At 42.3% G+C, this 18,438-nt stretch overlaps 1 protein-coding gene across 1 annotated transcript in view; it reads right to left on the bottom strand.

Moving 5' to 3' along the window:
* Positions 1 to 18,438, bottom strand: part of NPTXR (neuronal pentraxin receptor) — an 87,526-nt gene that overhangs the window by 13,072 nt on the left and 56,016 nt on the right. The window contains exons 2-3 of the mRNA XM_073549445.1: positions 16,484 to 16,715; positions 10,680 to 10,921 (exon numbers count right to left, since the gene is read on the bottom strand). Of these exons, the coding sequence (XP_073405546.1) occupies positions 10,680 to 10,921; positions 16,484 to 16,715 (474 nt within the window). The remainder of the gene's footprint in view (positions 1 to 10,679; positions 10,922 to 16,483; positions 16,716 to 18,438) is intronic.

Raw genomic sequence — 18,438 nt, 5'->3', positions numbered from 1 at the left:
CAGCGTATAGGAAAGAGTGAGCTTTCCCTTTGCCAGACATATTGCAAGGTAGGGTAGGAGGAGGAGGATAACCCCTTCCTTGACTACTAGTGCGGCACTCGCAACGGGGATGCACTTACCCACCGGTAATGGCTCAACCTTGCGTCTCTTCCGTGCAGCGTTACCCGCCGGGGCACTCGCACTCCAGGAGATAGGGGGCGGCTTCCGGCCCCACTTCGGCGAGGAAAATGCAAGGAGGGGGGCGGGAGGTCCCCGGTAACTGTGCGCGCCCGCCGCTCTCCGCCCCCGGAAGTTAGTGGGTGGGGCTTCCGGCTATCCCCGGAAGTCGGCGGGCGGGCGCGCGAACTCCGGACCTCCCCATACAGCGGGGACCGTGGCCGCCCGCGGGTCTCTGGCCGCCCTCCACGTGCGGCGTTGGAGGGAGGGGGCGGGAGCTCCCCGGTCACTGTGCGCGCCCGCCGCTCTCCGCCCCCGGAAGTTAGTGGGCGGGGCTTCCGGCCATCCCCGGAAGTCGGCGGGTGGGCGCGCGGACTCCGGACCTCCCCATACAGCGGGGACCGTGGCCGCCCGCGGGGCTCTGGCCGCACTCCACGTGCGGCGTTGGAGGGAGGGGGCGGGAGCTCCCCGGTCACTGTGCGCGCCCGCCGCTCTCCGCCCCCGGCATTCTGCCCAACAAGTCGGCGGGCGCGCGCTCACGGATCTCCCCATACAGCGGGGGCCGCCCATTCCCCTGCTTACCCACCGGGGGCAGCGCCGGGTGAGAGACGGACTACCTGGTCCCGGCCTGATCAACCAAAGGTGAGCCGGGCCGCCGAGGGGGCTCCACGGAGGTGCTTCTCAACCCCATCCCTGGGCAGGGAGGGGGAGGCTACTGTACCGCTCTCCGCTCTCCGCTTCAATCCCTGGCTTACCTGCGCCTCCAACTCCACCCCTAGACTCACTACCTAGGGGTGGTAGGGGCATTTCCACGTTGCAGGAGAGAACAACGTGGAGGATCGCTCACACGTGCTCGCCCGTTGGGGACGATGGGGAAACCGCAATCCTCTTATCAGGATGCGTTGCCGCCTCTTTCAAAATAAAAAAGAAAAATAGTTGTCTGGGGAAAAGTCCCAGATGTGTCCCTCGGTGCGGGAGAGAAACACGTGGAGGGTTACTCACACGTGGTCGCCCGTTGATGATTTGGGGAGATCGGATCCTCTCTATAGGATCCGTCGCCCCTGTCTTATCTTCATAGAGGAAAAAAAAAAAAAAAAAAAAACCTAGTCTGGAGCTCCAGACTGCGTGTGCCTCCATCAGACACTAAGCAAAAAACTGAGTTACGCCCGGTCTGGGGGCGAGGGTGTATGCGGCGGAGGAGGAGCTAACTCTTTTTTTGTATACTTAGTGTCAGCCTCCAGACGGCAGAAGCACACACCACAGTCTCTGTGTCCCCCAATGAGACGAAGGAGAAAACCTGTTGGCAGATTCCCTTTAACCAGACACTGACCATGCATACTTCTCTAAAAAAAAAAAAAGATGCATCCCATACCAAGTCTCTGCCAATAGTTTGTTTTTCTATAAAATGAAATTACAAATAGAAATAATAAATCTTGAGTACATGTCTTGAAGACGAGTCCCTACATTTTAGGTACAAATCAATTATTAAGACCTTTTGTTAAAGCACTAATATACAAGACGGTACCAACAGACATTTCTGAAGGTGCCCTTACATGTTAGATGAATGTTGGCTGCATTTTTTTATCTAATGTAGGCCCCACCACTCTCCCCCTATAGTTCATGTTGTGGGATACATGGATCTACAATTTGGATGAAAGATATGCATGCTTGGCCCAGTGTGCTGGTTTAAGGAGGAATATCTGTAGGCAGAAAATTCAGCCCACACCTGTCTAGGAGGTGTAGGCAATAGTGATGAGCAAGTATACTCGTTGCTTGGGTGGTCTCCGAGTATTTTGGATTGCTTGAAGATATAGTTTTCGTTTCCTCAGCTGCATGATTTGAGACTGCTAGACAGCTTGAATACATGTGTGGAATACCTGTTTGTTAGCGAATTCCCACATGTATTCAGCCTGTCTATAAGTCGCAAATCATGCAGCTGAGACGATGAAAACTAAATCTCCAAGCACGGCAAAATACTTGGAGATCACCCGAGCATGCTCGGGAAAACCTGAGCAATGATGCTACTCGCCCATTGCTAGTAGGCATCTCTAGGCATTAAAGGTAACCTGCAATCATCATATTCATGTGATTCTGATTGTTTTGTGCTATGGTTTTTATAAAACCACTGGTTATCAGCTGCAAAGCAAGCAGAGATCAAATGTCTACTAAATAATGTGCATCTGCTCACCAGATCACACCTCACCACTTGTGCCCTCGACCCACTCCCGTCCCACCTCATCCCTAACTTGGCCACAGTCTTCATTCCATCTCTAACACACCTCTTCAACCTTTCACTTACAAATGGTGTCTTTCCCTCATCCTTCAAACATGCCTCAATCACACCCATCCTCAAAAAGCCCTCCCTTGACCCATCCTCTGTGTCTAACTATCGCCCGATATCTCTTCTCCCTTACGCCTCAAAACTACTGGAACAGCATGTATATCTTGAACTGTCCTTCCACTTCTCCTCCTGTTCCCTCTTTGACCGGTTACAATCTGGCTTCCAACCGCATCACTCAACTGAAACTGCTCTAACTAAAGTCACTAACGACTTACTAACCGCCAAGAGCAAGCGACACTATTCTGTCCTCCTTCTCCTGGACCTGTCCTCTGCCTTCGACACCGTGGACCATTCCCTCCTGCTACAGATTCTCTCATCTCTTGACATCACAGACTTGGCCCTATCCTGGATCTCGTCATATCTAGCAGACTGAACATTCAGTGTCACCCTCTCACACACCACCTCCTCACCTCGCCCCCTGTCTGTAGGTGTTCCTCAAGGCTCTTTCCTAGGACCCCTACTATTCTCCATCTATACCTTCGGCTTGGGACAGCTCATAGAATCCCATGGTCTGCAGTATCACCTCTACGCTGATGACACGCAGATCTACTTATCTGGACCCAACCTCACCTCCTTACTGATCAAAATCCCACAATGTCTGTCTGCTATCTCAGCCTTCTTCTCTGCTCGCTTTCTCAAACTGAACATGGACAAAACAGAATTCATCATCTTTCCCCCATCTCACTCTACCCCTCCACCAGACAAATCCAATGTCAATGGCTGCTCTCTTTCCCCAGTCTCGCACGCTCGGTGCCTTGGGGTGATCCTCGACTCTGTGCTTTCTTTCAAACCACATATCCAAGCCCTCGCCTCCTCCTGCCGCCTCAAACTCAAAAATATCTCCCGGATCCGCTCATTCCTCAACCACGAAACCACAAAGACACTAGTGCATGCTCTTATCATCTCCCGCCTCGACTACTGCAACCTCCTCCTCTCTTGCCTCCCCTCTAGCACTCTGGCACCACTCCAGTCCATCCTACACTCTGCTGCCCGACTAATCCACCTGTCTCCCCGCTACTCCCCAGCCTCCCCCCTATGCCAGGCCCTTCACTGGCTTCCTATTGCCCAGAGGCTCCAATTCAAAACTCCTCCATACATCCGTGACATGGTCTCCAGGTATCTACCCGCACGCAACCTTCGATCATCTCAAGATCTCCTTCTCTACTCTCCCCTTATCTTTTCTTCCCACAACCGCATACAAGACTTCTCCCGTGCTTCTCCCATACTCTGGAACTCTCTGCAAACACATCAGACTCTCACCATCAACGGAAACCTTCAAGAAGAACCTGAAGAGCCACCTGTTCCGACAAGCCTACAGCCTGCCATGTTCCTCGGTCTACAGAACCACCGCATGACCTGCTCTACCCTCTCCTACTGTATCCTCACCCATCCCTGTAGATTGTGAGCCCTCGCGGGCAGGGTCCCCTCTCCTTATGTACTTGTGTGTCCCTTGTCTTACACATGTTTTTTATACTTGTCTATATTTCCCCTTTTCACATGTAAAGCGCCATGGAATAAATAGCGCTATACAAATGAACAATAATAATAATAGTAGTGATGAGCGAGTATACTCATTGCTCGGGTGATCTCCGAGTATTTTGGCGTGCTCGGAGATTTAGTTTTCATCGCCTCAGCTGCATGATTTGCGACTGCTTGAATACATGTGTGGAATGCCTGTTTGTTAGGGTATTCCCAAATGTATTCAGCCTGTCTACAAGTTGCAAATCATGCAGCTGAGGCGACGTAAACCAAATCTCTGAGCATGCCAAAATACTCGGAGATCACCCGAGCATGCTCGGGAAAATCTGAGCAACGATGCTACTCGCCCATCACTACTCAGTAGTCCTCGATATTCATGAGCTGCACTCAATCACTCCTGATTGACAGCTGTAGGAGAAAACTTCAATTAGCCGGTAGGGGCAGAGTGGAGATGCACTTCTTGAGTCACAGCACTCGGCTCTCTCTGCAGCCAATAAACAGGAGTTTTATGGAAACTCTATCAGTAAGTGACACCATTTTATACTGTTACTACTTTATAATGGTAACAGATTTATTCGAAAAAAGGCATTTTCTTGCATAGCTTTTTGTTGTTTTTTTTTCTTCTTTTTTTGCCTGTAGCTCTATGATTTTAATGCATTTATTTGACTTATTCTTGTGACAATTTTTTAATATACGTCACTATCTCTCCATGAGTATGAATGTGTGTGTTGTGCTCAAAAGTTTACTTACCCCGGCAGAATTTTTGCTTTCTTGACCTTTTTTCAGAGAATATGAAAGTTAACACCAAAACCTTTTCTCCATTCATGGTTAGTGGTTGGGTGAAGCCATTTATTGTCAAACTACTGTGTTTTCTCTTTTTAAATCATAATGACAACCCAAAACATGCAAATGACCCTGATCAACAGCTCACATACCCTGGTGTTTTTGGCCTGATAACATGCACAGAAGTTGACACAAATGGGTTTGAATGGCTACTAAAGGTAACATCCTCACCTGTGACCTGTTTGCTTGTAATCAGTGTGTGCGCTTAAAAGCTGACTGGGACTGACTCTTGCATCATTCATCCAGCCACTGATGTTTCTGGATTGTGAGTCATGGGGAAAGCAAAAGAATTGTCAACGGATCTACAGATAAACTGTAGTTGAACTGTATAAAACAGGAAAGGGATACAAAAAGATATCCAAAGAATTGATAATGCCAGTCAGCAGTGTTCAAACTGTGATTAACAAATGGAACATCAGGGGCTCTGTAAAACAAAACCACGCTCAGGTGACCAACAAAACTTTCGTCCACAACTGCCAGGAAAATTGTTTGGTATGCAAAGAAAAACCCACAAATAACATCAGCTGAAATACTGGACTCTCGCACTAGCGGTGCGGCAGTTTCCATATGCATATCAGGAGGCATTTGAAGAAAAATGGGCTGCATGGTTCATTTGCCAGAAGAAACCCATTACTGCGCAATAGCCACAAAGTATCTTGCCTACAATACTCAAAACAGCACAGAGACAACCTCAAAACATCTGGAACAAGGTAATTTGGCGTCATGAGACCAAAATTGAACTTTTTGGCCACAACCATAAACGCTACATTTGGAGAGAGGTCAATAAGGCCTATGATGAAAGGAACACCATTCCTACTATAAAGCACAGAGATGAATCGCTGATGTTTTGGGGATGTGTGAGCTACAAATGCACAGGAAACTTGGTCAAAGTTAAAGGAAAGATGAATGCAGCATGTTATCAGCAAATACTGGAGGCAAATTTGGAATCATCAGCCTGCAAGCTGCGCATGGGACATTCCAGCATGACAACAATCCAAAACACATGACCAGGTCGACCTGTCAGTGGCTACAGCAGAACAAAATGAAGGTTCTGGAGTGGCCATCTCAGACTCCTGACCTCAATATCATTGAGCCACTCTGGGGAGATCTCAAGCAAGCAGTTCATTCTAGACAGCCCAGGAATTTACAGGAACTTGATGCTTTTTTCCAACAAGAGTGGGCAGCTTTACCATCTGATAAAATAAAGAACATCATCCACAACTACCACAAAAGACTTCAAGCTGTCACTGATGTTAGAGGGGGCAATACACTGTATTAAGAAATGGGGTATGTGAACTTTTGATCAGGGTCATTTAGATGTTTTGAGTTGACATTATGATTTAAAAAGAGAAACACAGTAGTTTGACAATAAATGGCTTCACCATACCACTAACCATGAGTGGAGAAAAAGGTTTTGGTATAATCATTCACATTCTCTGAAAAAAGACCAAGAAAGCAAAAATTCTGCCTGGGAATGTAAACTTTTGAGCACAACTGTACATACAAATATACAATATATATATATATATATATATATACACAGCTCTGGCAAAAATTAAGAGACCACTGTAAAATTTTCAGTTTGTATGATTTTTCTCTTTAGGCTGGAGTCACATACAACGATTAAAAAAACGGTCCCATTTTAACGGTCCGAAATCGCACAAAGGTATCTTAACCATTGATCCGTTTTTTATGCGATTTTTCTTAATTGATAGGATTTTAATCGCATGTAAGGATCCGTTTGACATCCGTCTGGCGAGATTTTCTCGCTGGGTAGCTAAATGGACATATAATGGAGCCCAATGACAGGTTTCCCCACACAAAGAATGAAAAGATCTAGACATATATATATATATATATATATATATATATATATATATATTTATACATGTCATAGAGACACATTAATATATATATTACAAATTCATACAGTTCACCATAGCAGAATATCCGCAGAAACATTTGCCAGCTTTTGTATAATTATTCTCCTGCCCGAAATGAAATGACACATGGTTTACATATAGTTAACCATTTCATTTCATGTTTTTTTTTGTTATGTCTATCACTATTAATTAGATGAGGGTTTGTGGTTAAAATTTTGGACTTGTAGGAGTTAATTTAAGGGGTTAATTCGTTGTATTAAATTGCAAGGACTCCTGCTGACGTCACTGAGGGTGCAGGGAATCTCCGTAATTTCATACAACGAATTAACCCCTTAAATTAACCCCTACAAGTCCAAAATTTTACCCACAAACCCTCATCTAATTAATAGTGATAGAGATTACAAAAAAAACATGAAATGAAATGGTTAACTATATGTAAACCATGTGTCATTTCATGTCGGGCTGGAGAATAATTATACAAAAGCCGGCAAATGTTTCCGCGGCTATTCTGCTATGGTGAACTGTATGAATTTGTAATATATATATTAATGTGTCTCTATGACATGTATAAAATATATATATATATATGTGTGTGTCTAGATCTATTCATTCTTTATTTAACCGGTCTCTGTGATTTTACTGTATTGGAAGAAATGCCGGCTTTTGCTAAAGGACACCAGGTGCGATTTTATCGCAACTCACACATCGGGTCCGTTTTTAGTCCCATTTTTTGTCGCCCCCATAGACTTGTATTGTCGAATCCGATCCGAAAATCGGTGACAATCGCAGCATGCTGCGTCCGATTTAATCGCCAGTGTGACCCGGGCCTTATAGGTATATTTTTGAGTAAAATGAAATTTGCTCTTTTTTTCTATAAACGACTGAAAATATGTCTCCGAATTTCCAACCACTATATTTTATATTTATTTTCAGAAAATGAGAAATGGTCAAAATAACAAAAAAAAGCAGTGCTCACAGACTTCAAATAATGCTACGAAAACAAGTTCATAACAATTTAGAAACAACAATACTAATGTTTTAACTCAGGAAGATTTCAGAAATCAATATTTGGTGGAATAGCCATGATTTTTAATCACTGCTTTCATACGTCTTGACTTGCTTTTCACCAGTCTTTCACACTGCTTTTGGGTGACCTTATTCCACGCCTGGTACAAAAATTTAATCAGTTCTTCTTTGTTTGATGTTTTGTGACTATTCATCTTCCTCTTGATTACATTCCAGAGGTTTTCAATGGGGTTAAGGTCTTGAGATTGGGCTTGCCATGACAAGGATTTGTTGTGGTGGTACTTCATCCACACATTGATTGACCTAGCTGTATGGCATGGCGCATTGCCCTGCTGGAAAAACCAGTCCTCAGAGTTGGGGAACATTGCCTCAGCAGAAGGAATAAACTGTTTTTCCAGGATAACCTTGTATGCGACTTGATTCATACATCTTTCGCAAAGAATAACCTGCTCAATTCCAGTCTTACTGAAGCATCCCCAGATCATCACCGATCTTCCACCAAATTTCACAGTGGGTGCAAGACTGTGGCTTGTAGGCCTCTCTAGGTCTCCGTCTAACCATTAGATGACCAGGTGTTGGGCAAAGCTGAAAATTAGACTCATCAGAGATTACCTTCCTCCAGTCCTCTATGGTCCAATCCTTATGGTCTTTGGCAAACTTCAGCCTGGCTCTCCGTTGCTTCTCATTGATGAAAGGCTTTTTTTTTGCTTAACATGACTTGAGCCCTGCCTTTAGGAGCCTGTTTCGAACTGTACTTGCCCTGCACTTCACCCCAGCTGTCATTTGCTATTCCATTTGTAGGTCACTTGATGTCATCCTGCGGTTGCTGAGTGGCATTCAAATATGATGACAGTCATCCCGGTCAGTGGAGAGTTTTTGCCCTCTGCCGGTCTGTAGCTTTGTTGTCCCCAATATCTGCTGCTTGACCTTGTTGTAATGGACTGCCATCTTAGAAATTTTAAGGATGGAGGCAACATGACGCTCACTGTATCCCTCTGCTAGTAAAGCCAGAATTGAGCCCTTTTCTTTTCAACTCCATTGGCATAGTTAAAAGTTATTTTTTCCTTCCTATTACTTCTGGGATATTACTATTACTTGTTTTGCCATTCAGCTTGTCCAATTGCAAGAGGATTGTGAACATCACAGCAGGGTTTTTTATACTTTCCTTCAATAAATAAGATTTGGTTCAGGCGATCACCTAATCAGAAGCACATTAAGTAGAATGAGGTGTACTCTGGTTGGAATTCAACTGACACTGGAATGGAATGGCTGTCAGACATGTAGAGAAGCTGATTTTTATAAAACTGTGCCGTGGTCTCTTCATTTTTGCCAGAGCTGTGTATATAATGTAGTAATGGCATATATTTAAGTGGACAAGTGAAGGTTATAAATAAATACATTTGCAAGTTATGATATTAAATAATAATAGATTAGGTTATATAAGTTATGACTAAATATTTCAATTCATGCACAAGCCTACAGTTCCAAGATTCTCACTAATCAAACAATTTAAAGGGAACTTGTTATATAAAAAACTCTAGTAACCCCTTAACGACCAGGGCTATTTCCATTTTTGTGTTTCCGTTTTTTGCTCCACTTCTTCCCAGAGCCATAACTTGTTGTACTTTTCAATGACACCATTGGTTTTACCATATAGTGTACTGTAAAACGGAAAAAAAATGTGAATGAGGTGAATTTGCAAAAAAAAAGTGCAATTCCACAATTTTTTTTTTACCATGTTCACTAAATGCTAAAACTGACCTGCCATTATGATCCCCAGGTCATTACGAGTTTGTAGATACCAAACATGTATAGGTTCTTATTTATTTAAGTGGTGAAAAAAATCCAAAGTTTGTAAAAAAGTAATTTTTTTTAAAAAAACACCATTTTCTGAGACCCGTAGAGTCTCCATTTTGGGGGTCTGGGCTTATTTTTTGCACGCCGAGCTGATGTTTTTATTGATACAATTTTTTTGGATCGATACGATGTTTTGATCGCCCGTTATTGCATTTTATTACAAGTTGCAGCGACCAAAAAAATGTAATTCTGGCGTTTTTGATTTTTTTTTTCTCGTTATGCCGTTTACTGATTGCATTAATTCTTTTTATATCTTGATATATCTGGCGTTTCTGAACGCGGCGATACCAAATATGTGTATTTTTTATTTTTTTTACTGTTTTATTTTGAATGGGGCAACAATTTATATTGTTTAAATAATTTTTTTTACTTTTTACTTGCTTCAATAGTCTCCATGGAAGACTAGAATCTGTGATCATCTGATTGCTTGTGTTACACATAGCAAAGCTACAGCCCTGCTATGTGTAACAAAAATGCTCATCTGCTATGAGCGCCAACCACCGGGCTTAACACACCGCTCAGTACATAGTGAACGGCGGTGGTAACCACGCCCCAGTATTTGGTCAGTATTTTACATCAGTATTTGAAAAGCAAAATTAGGAGTGGGTGAAAAATGCAGATCAAATGCAGATATAATTGCTGATCGAATACTGGATGTGTGAACTAGGTGGATTGGAAAGATGGAATAAAGTAAGGTTGAGTGGTAAGGACTAGTTACTGGTTCTCCTTCTTAGGGCAGAGACACACTGGCGTATTTTTCGTCCGAGAATTGGATCGTAAAACTTGCCCTGGCTGGCACCTCTCCTGACCTGGCTTGACAGCTGCATAGTAATCCATCATGCTGTCATGCTCAGGTCAGGAGAGGTGCCGGCTAGTCCGTGCTATGCGATGCGATTATCGCATGAGAAATTCGGCAGTGTTACTCCAGCCTTACAATGATTTTTGACTGAGGCCAGGGTCAGACTTGGGTGACATTCGCGCATCAATACCCAGCACTGCCGCCGGCACTCTGGATCGGAGTGTGCGGGTGCATCTATTTCTTGCACACGCAAGTCTGACCCCGGCCTGGGTAGGATTATTTCCTTGAGCCTCACCTTATCATTAATGAGAAGTTCCATTGGATTATGACCCCACTCAATAAGGACAATCTCATTGGGTTGGCCATTTACAGAATAAGAGAATGGAGTCCCAGATCCTGAAACTGTTTTAGATTTCAGCCACAAACACATGGTGAATGCGTAGAGTTCTGGTAGAGTTTTCTTCATCCGTCCATACATGTAGTTAGTACGAACTGAAAAACTAAGCTTGAAGTTCTCAGGGTGATATCCAGGATGACCTGAAAAAAAAGCATTTATTTTAAAATTAATCTCTTAGCAAAAATACAATTATAGTAGGATTACACAATTTTGTATGTGTGATACCTGTCAATTTTAAATATTTCAAATCTTCAGTAATAATTTAAAATCTTGATATTGATTTGACCGATATTTCCATAGACTAAAATTCCATATAACAAATATGAGGTAGCTTGATGGGAATCATTATCAAAGCTAGGGTTACTTTGGAAAAGTTGATTAACCCCTTTAAAGACCTGAGAATTTTTTGTTTTTGTGCTTTTGTTTTTTTTCTCCTCTAGATCCAATAGTCTTAACTTTTTTATTTCCCTCCAGGAGGCAAATAGCGCTCCGTCCCTCCCGAGTTAGCCTGTATAGCAAAGTAGTACTGTACAGCCACATATGGGGTATTTCTACTTTCAGCAGAAATTGTGAGACAAATTCTGGTGCCATTTTTACCCATTTACTAGTGTCAAAAAGTAAAACTTGGGGCTAACACACAGTCTTGGTGGTAAAAATGTAAATTATTTTTTCTTCACTGCTCAATGGTATAAACGTTTGTGACACACCTGTTGTGTCAATATAATCACTGCACCCCTGAATGAATTCATTGAGAGGTTTAATTGGTAAAATGAGGTCCCTTATGGGGGATTCTGCTGTTCTGGCACCTCAGGGGCTCTGCCAAAGTAACATGGCACCCTCAAACAAGAGCAGGAAAATATGCACTGTAATATGGCGCTACTTCCCTTCTGAGCTTCGCACTGTGCCTCAAAAGTAGTTTTTCGACCACATATGGGGTATCAGTGAAATCAGGAGAAATTGCACAACAAATTGTATAGAGAAATTTCTCCTGTTACCCTTATGGAAATGCAAAATTTGGAGCTAAAAAAGATTTATTTGGGAAAAATTAGATTTTTTTATTTTTATTTTCACGGCTTTACGTTATAAACGTCTGTGAAGCACCTGTGGGTTCAAGGTGCTCAATACACATCTAGATGAGTTCCATAAGGGGTCTAATTTCCAAAATGGTGTCACTTGTTGGGGATTGCCACTGTTTAGGCACATCAGGGGCTCCACAAATACGACATGGTGTCTACTAATTATTCCAGCATATTTTACATGCAAAAAGTGAAACGGCGCTCCTTCTCTTCCGACCCCTGTCGTGCGCACAAACAGTTGCTTTCCTCCACATATTGGGTATCGGCATGCTCAGGAGAAATTGTACAACAAAATGTATGGTCCATTTTCTCCTGTTACCCTTGCGAAAGTAGAAAAAAATTGGTCTAAAGGAAACTTTGTGAAAAAAAAGTAAATGTTTGTTTTTCCTTCTACATTCCAAAAATTCCTGTGAAGCACCTGAAGGGTTAATAATCTTCTTGAATGTGGTTTTGAGCACCTTGAGGGGTGCAGTTTTTAGAATGGTGTCATTTTTGGGTATTTTCTGTCATATAGACCCCTCAAAGTGACTTAAAATGTGAGGTGGTCCCAAAAAAAATGGTTATGCAAATTTTGTTTTAAAAATGAGAAATCGCTGGTCAATTTTAACCCTTATAACGTTCTAACAAAAAAAAATTATGTTTCCAAAATTGTGCTGATGTAAAGTAGACATGTGGGAAATGTTATTTATTAACTATGTTGTGCGATATGACTCCCTGATTTAAGGGCATAAAAATTAAAACTTTGAAAAATTGTGACATTTTCAAAATTTCCGCCAAATTTCCGTTTTTTTCATGCAAGTCATATGAACGAAATGTTACCACTATCATAAAGTACAATATGTCACGAGAAAACAGTCTCCGAATCACCGAAATCCATTGAAGAGTGCCAGAGTTATGACCTCATAAAGTGACAGTGGTCAGAATTGTAAAAATTGGCCTGGTCAGGAAGGTGAAAACAGGCTTCGGGGTGAAGGGGTTAATGCAGAAAAGACAGGACAGTGCTCAGGATTAGTGTTGAGTGATATCAGCCGATACTGAAAAATATCGTATCGGAATGGATCGGCCGATCTAAAAAAAGGATCGGGTATCGCCGATTCCGATCCCGGAAGTCCCATTCAAGTCAATGGGACAGAAATATCGGAATTGAAAAAACCCCTCTCTTGCCTTGTACAGCCTGTTCGGGAGGGGGGAAGAGTGTGGGCGGTGCGTGGGCGGACACTGTGCGTGTCTGTGTGTGCGGGCAAGGTCTGTACGGGCCTTTCGGTGGTCTGTACGGGCCTCTCGGGGGCCTGTGCGGCTGTCGGTGGTCTGTATGGGCCTCTCGGGGGCCTGTGCCGGCCTGTCGGGGGCCTGTGCGGCTGTCGGTGGTCTGTATGGGCCTCTCGAGGGCCTGTGCCGGCCTGCCGGGGGCCTGTGCCGGCTGCCGGTGGTCTGTATGGGCCTCTCGGGGGCCTGTGCCGGCTGTCGGTGGTCTGTACGGGCCTGCCGGGGGTCTTGTGTGTGTGCAGGCATCGTCCGATGGGACTACAAGTCCCATCAGGCGATGCCTCCTACACTGACAGTGATTGACACATTAGCCAATGATGGGACAGTAGTAGTCCGACTAATGTGTTGAATGTAAAAAAAAAACAAAAACATACTACATACATACTACATATATACATACTACATACATACTATGTATATACATACTACATACATACTACATATATACATACTACATACATACTACATATATACATACTACATACATACTACATACATACTACATATATACATAATACATACATACTACATACATACTACATACATACTACATATATACCTACTACATACTATATATATACTACATATATATATATATACTACATACATACTACATACATACTACATATATATATACTACATACATACTACATATATACATACATACTACATACATACTACATATATACATGCTACATACATACTACATATATACTACATTCATACAACATACATATATACTACATACATACAACATACATACTACATACAACATACATAGTACATACATACATACTACATACATGCTATATATATACTACATTCATACAACATACATATATACTACATACATACAACATGCTACAGACATACAACATACATACTACATACAATACATTCATACAATACATACATATAGACATACAGTACATACAACATAGAGTACATACTCACCATTACTTGTCACTTTGATCCCCGAAGCCAGTGTCATCTAAGGAAAAATAAGAAAATAACAAACCACAAAAAACTTCTGATCCGCAGAAATCCACGAGTGAGTGTCCCACGCCGATCTTCTGTGGAGAGCAGCATCATCAGCTGATGTGACCCCTCTCTAAACTTTTTCACACAGCAATGAGACTAGGGACTATTTTTTTACAGTGGCGGAGGAATACAGTGCGGAAGGATACCTACCTCCCAACACTGGATTCCTTGAGCCCCTAGAGAGCGGTCGCATCAGCTGATGCTGCTGCTCTCCATGGGAGATCGGTGTGGGACACGCGTGGATTTCTGCAGATCAGGGAGTATATGTCTTGTTTGTTATTTTCATATTTTTCCTTAGATGACACTGGCTTCGGGGAACAATGTGACAAGTATTGGTGAGTATGTACTCTGTGTTATATGTACTGTATGTCTATGTATGTATTGTATGAATGTATGAATGTATTGCATGTAGTATGTATTGTATGAATTTATGTATGTTGTATGTATGCAGTATGTAGCATGTATGTATGTATGTTGTATGTCTGTAGCATGTTGTATGTATGTAGTATGTATGTAGCATGTATGTAGTATATATGTATGTTGTATGAATTATTATTATTATTATTTATTGTTATAGCGCCATTTATTCCATGGCGCTTTACATGTAAGGAGGAGTATACATAAAAACAAGTACAATAATCTTAAACAATACAAGTCATAACTGGTACAGGAGGAGAGAGGACCCTGCCCGCGAGGGCTCACAATCTTCAAGGGATGGGTGATAATACAGTAGTATAATAATACATATAATAATAATATATAATACAGTAGTATTATGAATGTAGTATATACTGTATGTAGTATCTATGTATGTTGCATGAATGTAGTATATATGTAGCATGTATGTTGTATGTATGTTGCATGAATGTAGTATATATGTAGCATGTATGTAGTATGTATGTATGAATGTAGTAAATATGTAGCATGTATGTAGTATGTATGTATGTATGTTGTATGAATGTAGTATATATGTAGCATGTATGTAGTATGTAGTATATATGTATGTTCTATATATGTAGCATGTATGTATGTATGTTGTATGAATGTTGTATATATGTAGTATGTATGTAGTATGTATGTATGTTGTATGAATGCAGTATGTATGTAGTATATATATAGTATGTATGTAGTATGTATATATGTAGTATGTATATATGTAGTATGTATGTAGTATGTATATAGTATGTATATAGTATGTATATATGTAGTATGTAGTATGTATGTAGCATGTATGTAGTATGTATGTATGTTGTATGAATGTAGTATATATGTAGCATGTATGTAGTATGTATGTAGTATATATGTATGTTGTATGAACGTAGTATATATGTAGTTTGTATGTAGTATAGTATTTATGTAGTATGTATGTAGTATGTATATATGTAGCACGTATGTAGCATGTATGTAGCATGTGTGTAGTATGTATGTGGTATATATGTATGTTGTATGTATGTAGTATGTATGTATGTAGTATGTATGTACTATGTATGTAGTATGTTTTTTTTTTTTTACATTCAACACATTAGCCGGATGATGGGACTACTACTGTCCCATCATTGGCTTATGTGTCAATCACTGTCAGTGTAGCAGGCATCGCCCGATGGGACTTGTAGTCCCATCGGACGATGACTGCACACACACAAGACCCCCGGTAGGCCTGCACAGACCACCGGCAGCCGGCACAAGCCCCCCGGCAGGCCCGCACATACCCCCGGCAGGCCCGCACAGATCACTGGCAGCCGGCACAGGCACCCGGCAGTCGGCACAGACCCCCGAGAGGCCCATACAGACCATCGACAGCCGGCACAGGCACCCGGCAGGCCCGTACAGACCACCGGCAGCCGGCACAGGCCCCCGAGAGGCCCGTACAGACCCCCGACAGTCGGCACAGACCCCCAGCAGTCGGCACAGACCGCGCATCATGATGCGCACAGACCGCACATCATGATGACGTCATTTCAGCAGCCAATCACAGCCATGCCAATAATTAACAGGATGTGCCCACACTCCTGAGGATTCCCATTGGCTGAATCAAATCGAGCAGGCTGATAGCTTTATGGGAACTTCCGATTCCGGTATCCGATACGAAAAAAGTATCGGAAGTCAGTATCGGAATTCCGATACAGCTAATATCGGCCGATACCCGATACTTGCGGTATCGGAAAGCTCAACACTACTCAGGATACAACCAAGCGTCCAGCTCAGTAGAACATTGGTGAGACCTATATTATTTCCATGGCTTTATGTATCCACACAAGGAATTAGAGCTTGATAACCTGACAGGTTGGCTTACAATAAATTCTACCACATTAATCTTACCTTGTTCCAGCTCTGCTATCCGGTTCTGCAGGATGCTTAGCTCCTTCTCTATGTCCTGCTTGTCTCTTTCCCCTGAAGCTGTGGTTTGCTCTTTTTCTAGCTCTAATAATTTGGCTAGAAGTTGAGCCTCCAACTCCAGTAGCTTAGATTGTAAGGAGTCCCGTCCATGGAGAGGTGAAGGAGCCGTGGCTGTTGGAGCAGTCAGATTGTTCACTCGCTGCTGAATTTCCAACTGCAAAAATACAGCAAGAAATTCAATGTTGTATAAACTAAGCTCATTCCAAAAGTAAGTTAATAGTCATTTTCCTTCAAAAATAATGTTTAATATTAATTATAAAAACTTAGTTATAAACATGTCCTTCCTTATTATCCTCTTGGATGCAACGTATCAGTAGATGTGTTGCACCAGATTACTAATTTTAAAGAAAATTGTTTCTCAATACTCTGTTAAAAATATCTATGCAATATGTGTCCCGACTCCTCAACCAATTGCGACATTTAGAAAGGGAAAGGGTGGACACATCCATAGTCGCTTTCTCGTTGCAGCGGTTCTGTTGAAAAGAAAGTAAATGCCCCCATAAAATGAATGACTTCTTGTACTTATACTTTGCTTGGTTACATAGCACCAGCATTTTCCACAGCACCTTATAAACATCATCATTGCTCTCCCCATTGGGACTCACAATCTGAATTCCCTATTAGTATGTTGTGACGAAACTTGAACGATCCACACCACGCCACCCTGCCTGACCTCAATATTACGCCAGCGGGATCACGTGGTACCAACGTGACGTTCCGTACCCCCTGGGAACACGTAAGTTCACCTTGGCACAGTTATACACAGACAGGGAGGCACAGGGAGTAAGAGAAGGTTGCTCACACAGTCACTGATGTGGTACCACACTCACCCACCACTCTGACAGGCTGAGAGACCCATTTCACTAGCACCAGTGAAACAGAAACCTATCAGCCCTGTAGGACTGCCACTAGTTCCTGTTTGATATACGCCTGGACTGCTAACAGGGTTATATTGGGCCAGAAACCCGATCCCAGTAGCATGTGAGATTAGCATTAGGGATAGCGTTAGTGTGGAATCCATGTGGTGTCCGTGTTTAACATTGTGAAGTGTAGGAGCTTTGTAATATATTTATCCATCCGTGAAAAACACTGATGACACTCTTATGAGACAAGGATGACACCGCTGAAACTCTGGTGACACCCGTACCACATTTTTAGTGTACATGAAAAACACAGACATCTGAATGAGGCATGAAAAGCAGTCCTTACACACAAACCTCTCTGGACCTCCAGCTCCCAGTGAAAAATACAGGTCTGCCTATTTGGGAACCCCACACAAGACCTACTGTTTTCGAAGGTTTCTGACCTGACTTGGTCAGAAAGTCATTACAATTTGGCTGTTGTCAAATCCTTAAACCATCAACTTCAATTTGCACTTGAAAAGAAAATCAATATTCAGCATTTTCATGCATCTCATTCACTAACCCTAACAAATTGATTTATTTATAGTTCTCTTTGCATCTGTTGGTAAGTAAGTCTAATAAGCAGCGAGGCTGATGTCACTAATTCGTGCATGTCGGACATTTATCCATCAACACTATTAATTGATTTTCTGCTAAGCTTATCTGACCTTATGCATTTCTGAGCCTCTCCTGTCTATACTGAGAACGTAACAGCCAAACAAATTGTTAAATCTAGTCAATAGCACCATGTGCTGTCATGACTAAGTGGTTTAGCAAGGACTGTGATGAATATATCTCTGGCCAAAGCATTAAAAATAGTGAATGCTTCAAGAAAAAGCAGGTTTTATTCAGGTTTGTATGTATTCATCCCAGTATCCTTGAGTTATTGATTAACCCTTTCACAACCTATGACGTATATATATAGCTATTTAATGCTCACTTGACCTAGGTCCGGTGTCAGTTATACTCCTGCCC

The sequence above is a fragment of the Dendrobates tinctorius genome, unplaced genomic scaffold, assembly GCF_039654945.1.
Source record: "Dendrobates tinctorius isolate UK_male_01 unplaced genomic scaffold, ASM3965494v1 ptg000159l, whole genome shotgun sequence".
Lineage (NCBI taxonomy): Eukaryota > Metazoa > Chordata > Amphibia > Anura > Dendrobatidae > Dendrobates > Dendrobates tinctorius.
This window is presented reverse-complemented; position numbering and strand designations above follow the sequence as displayed.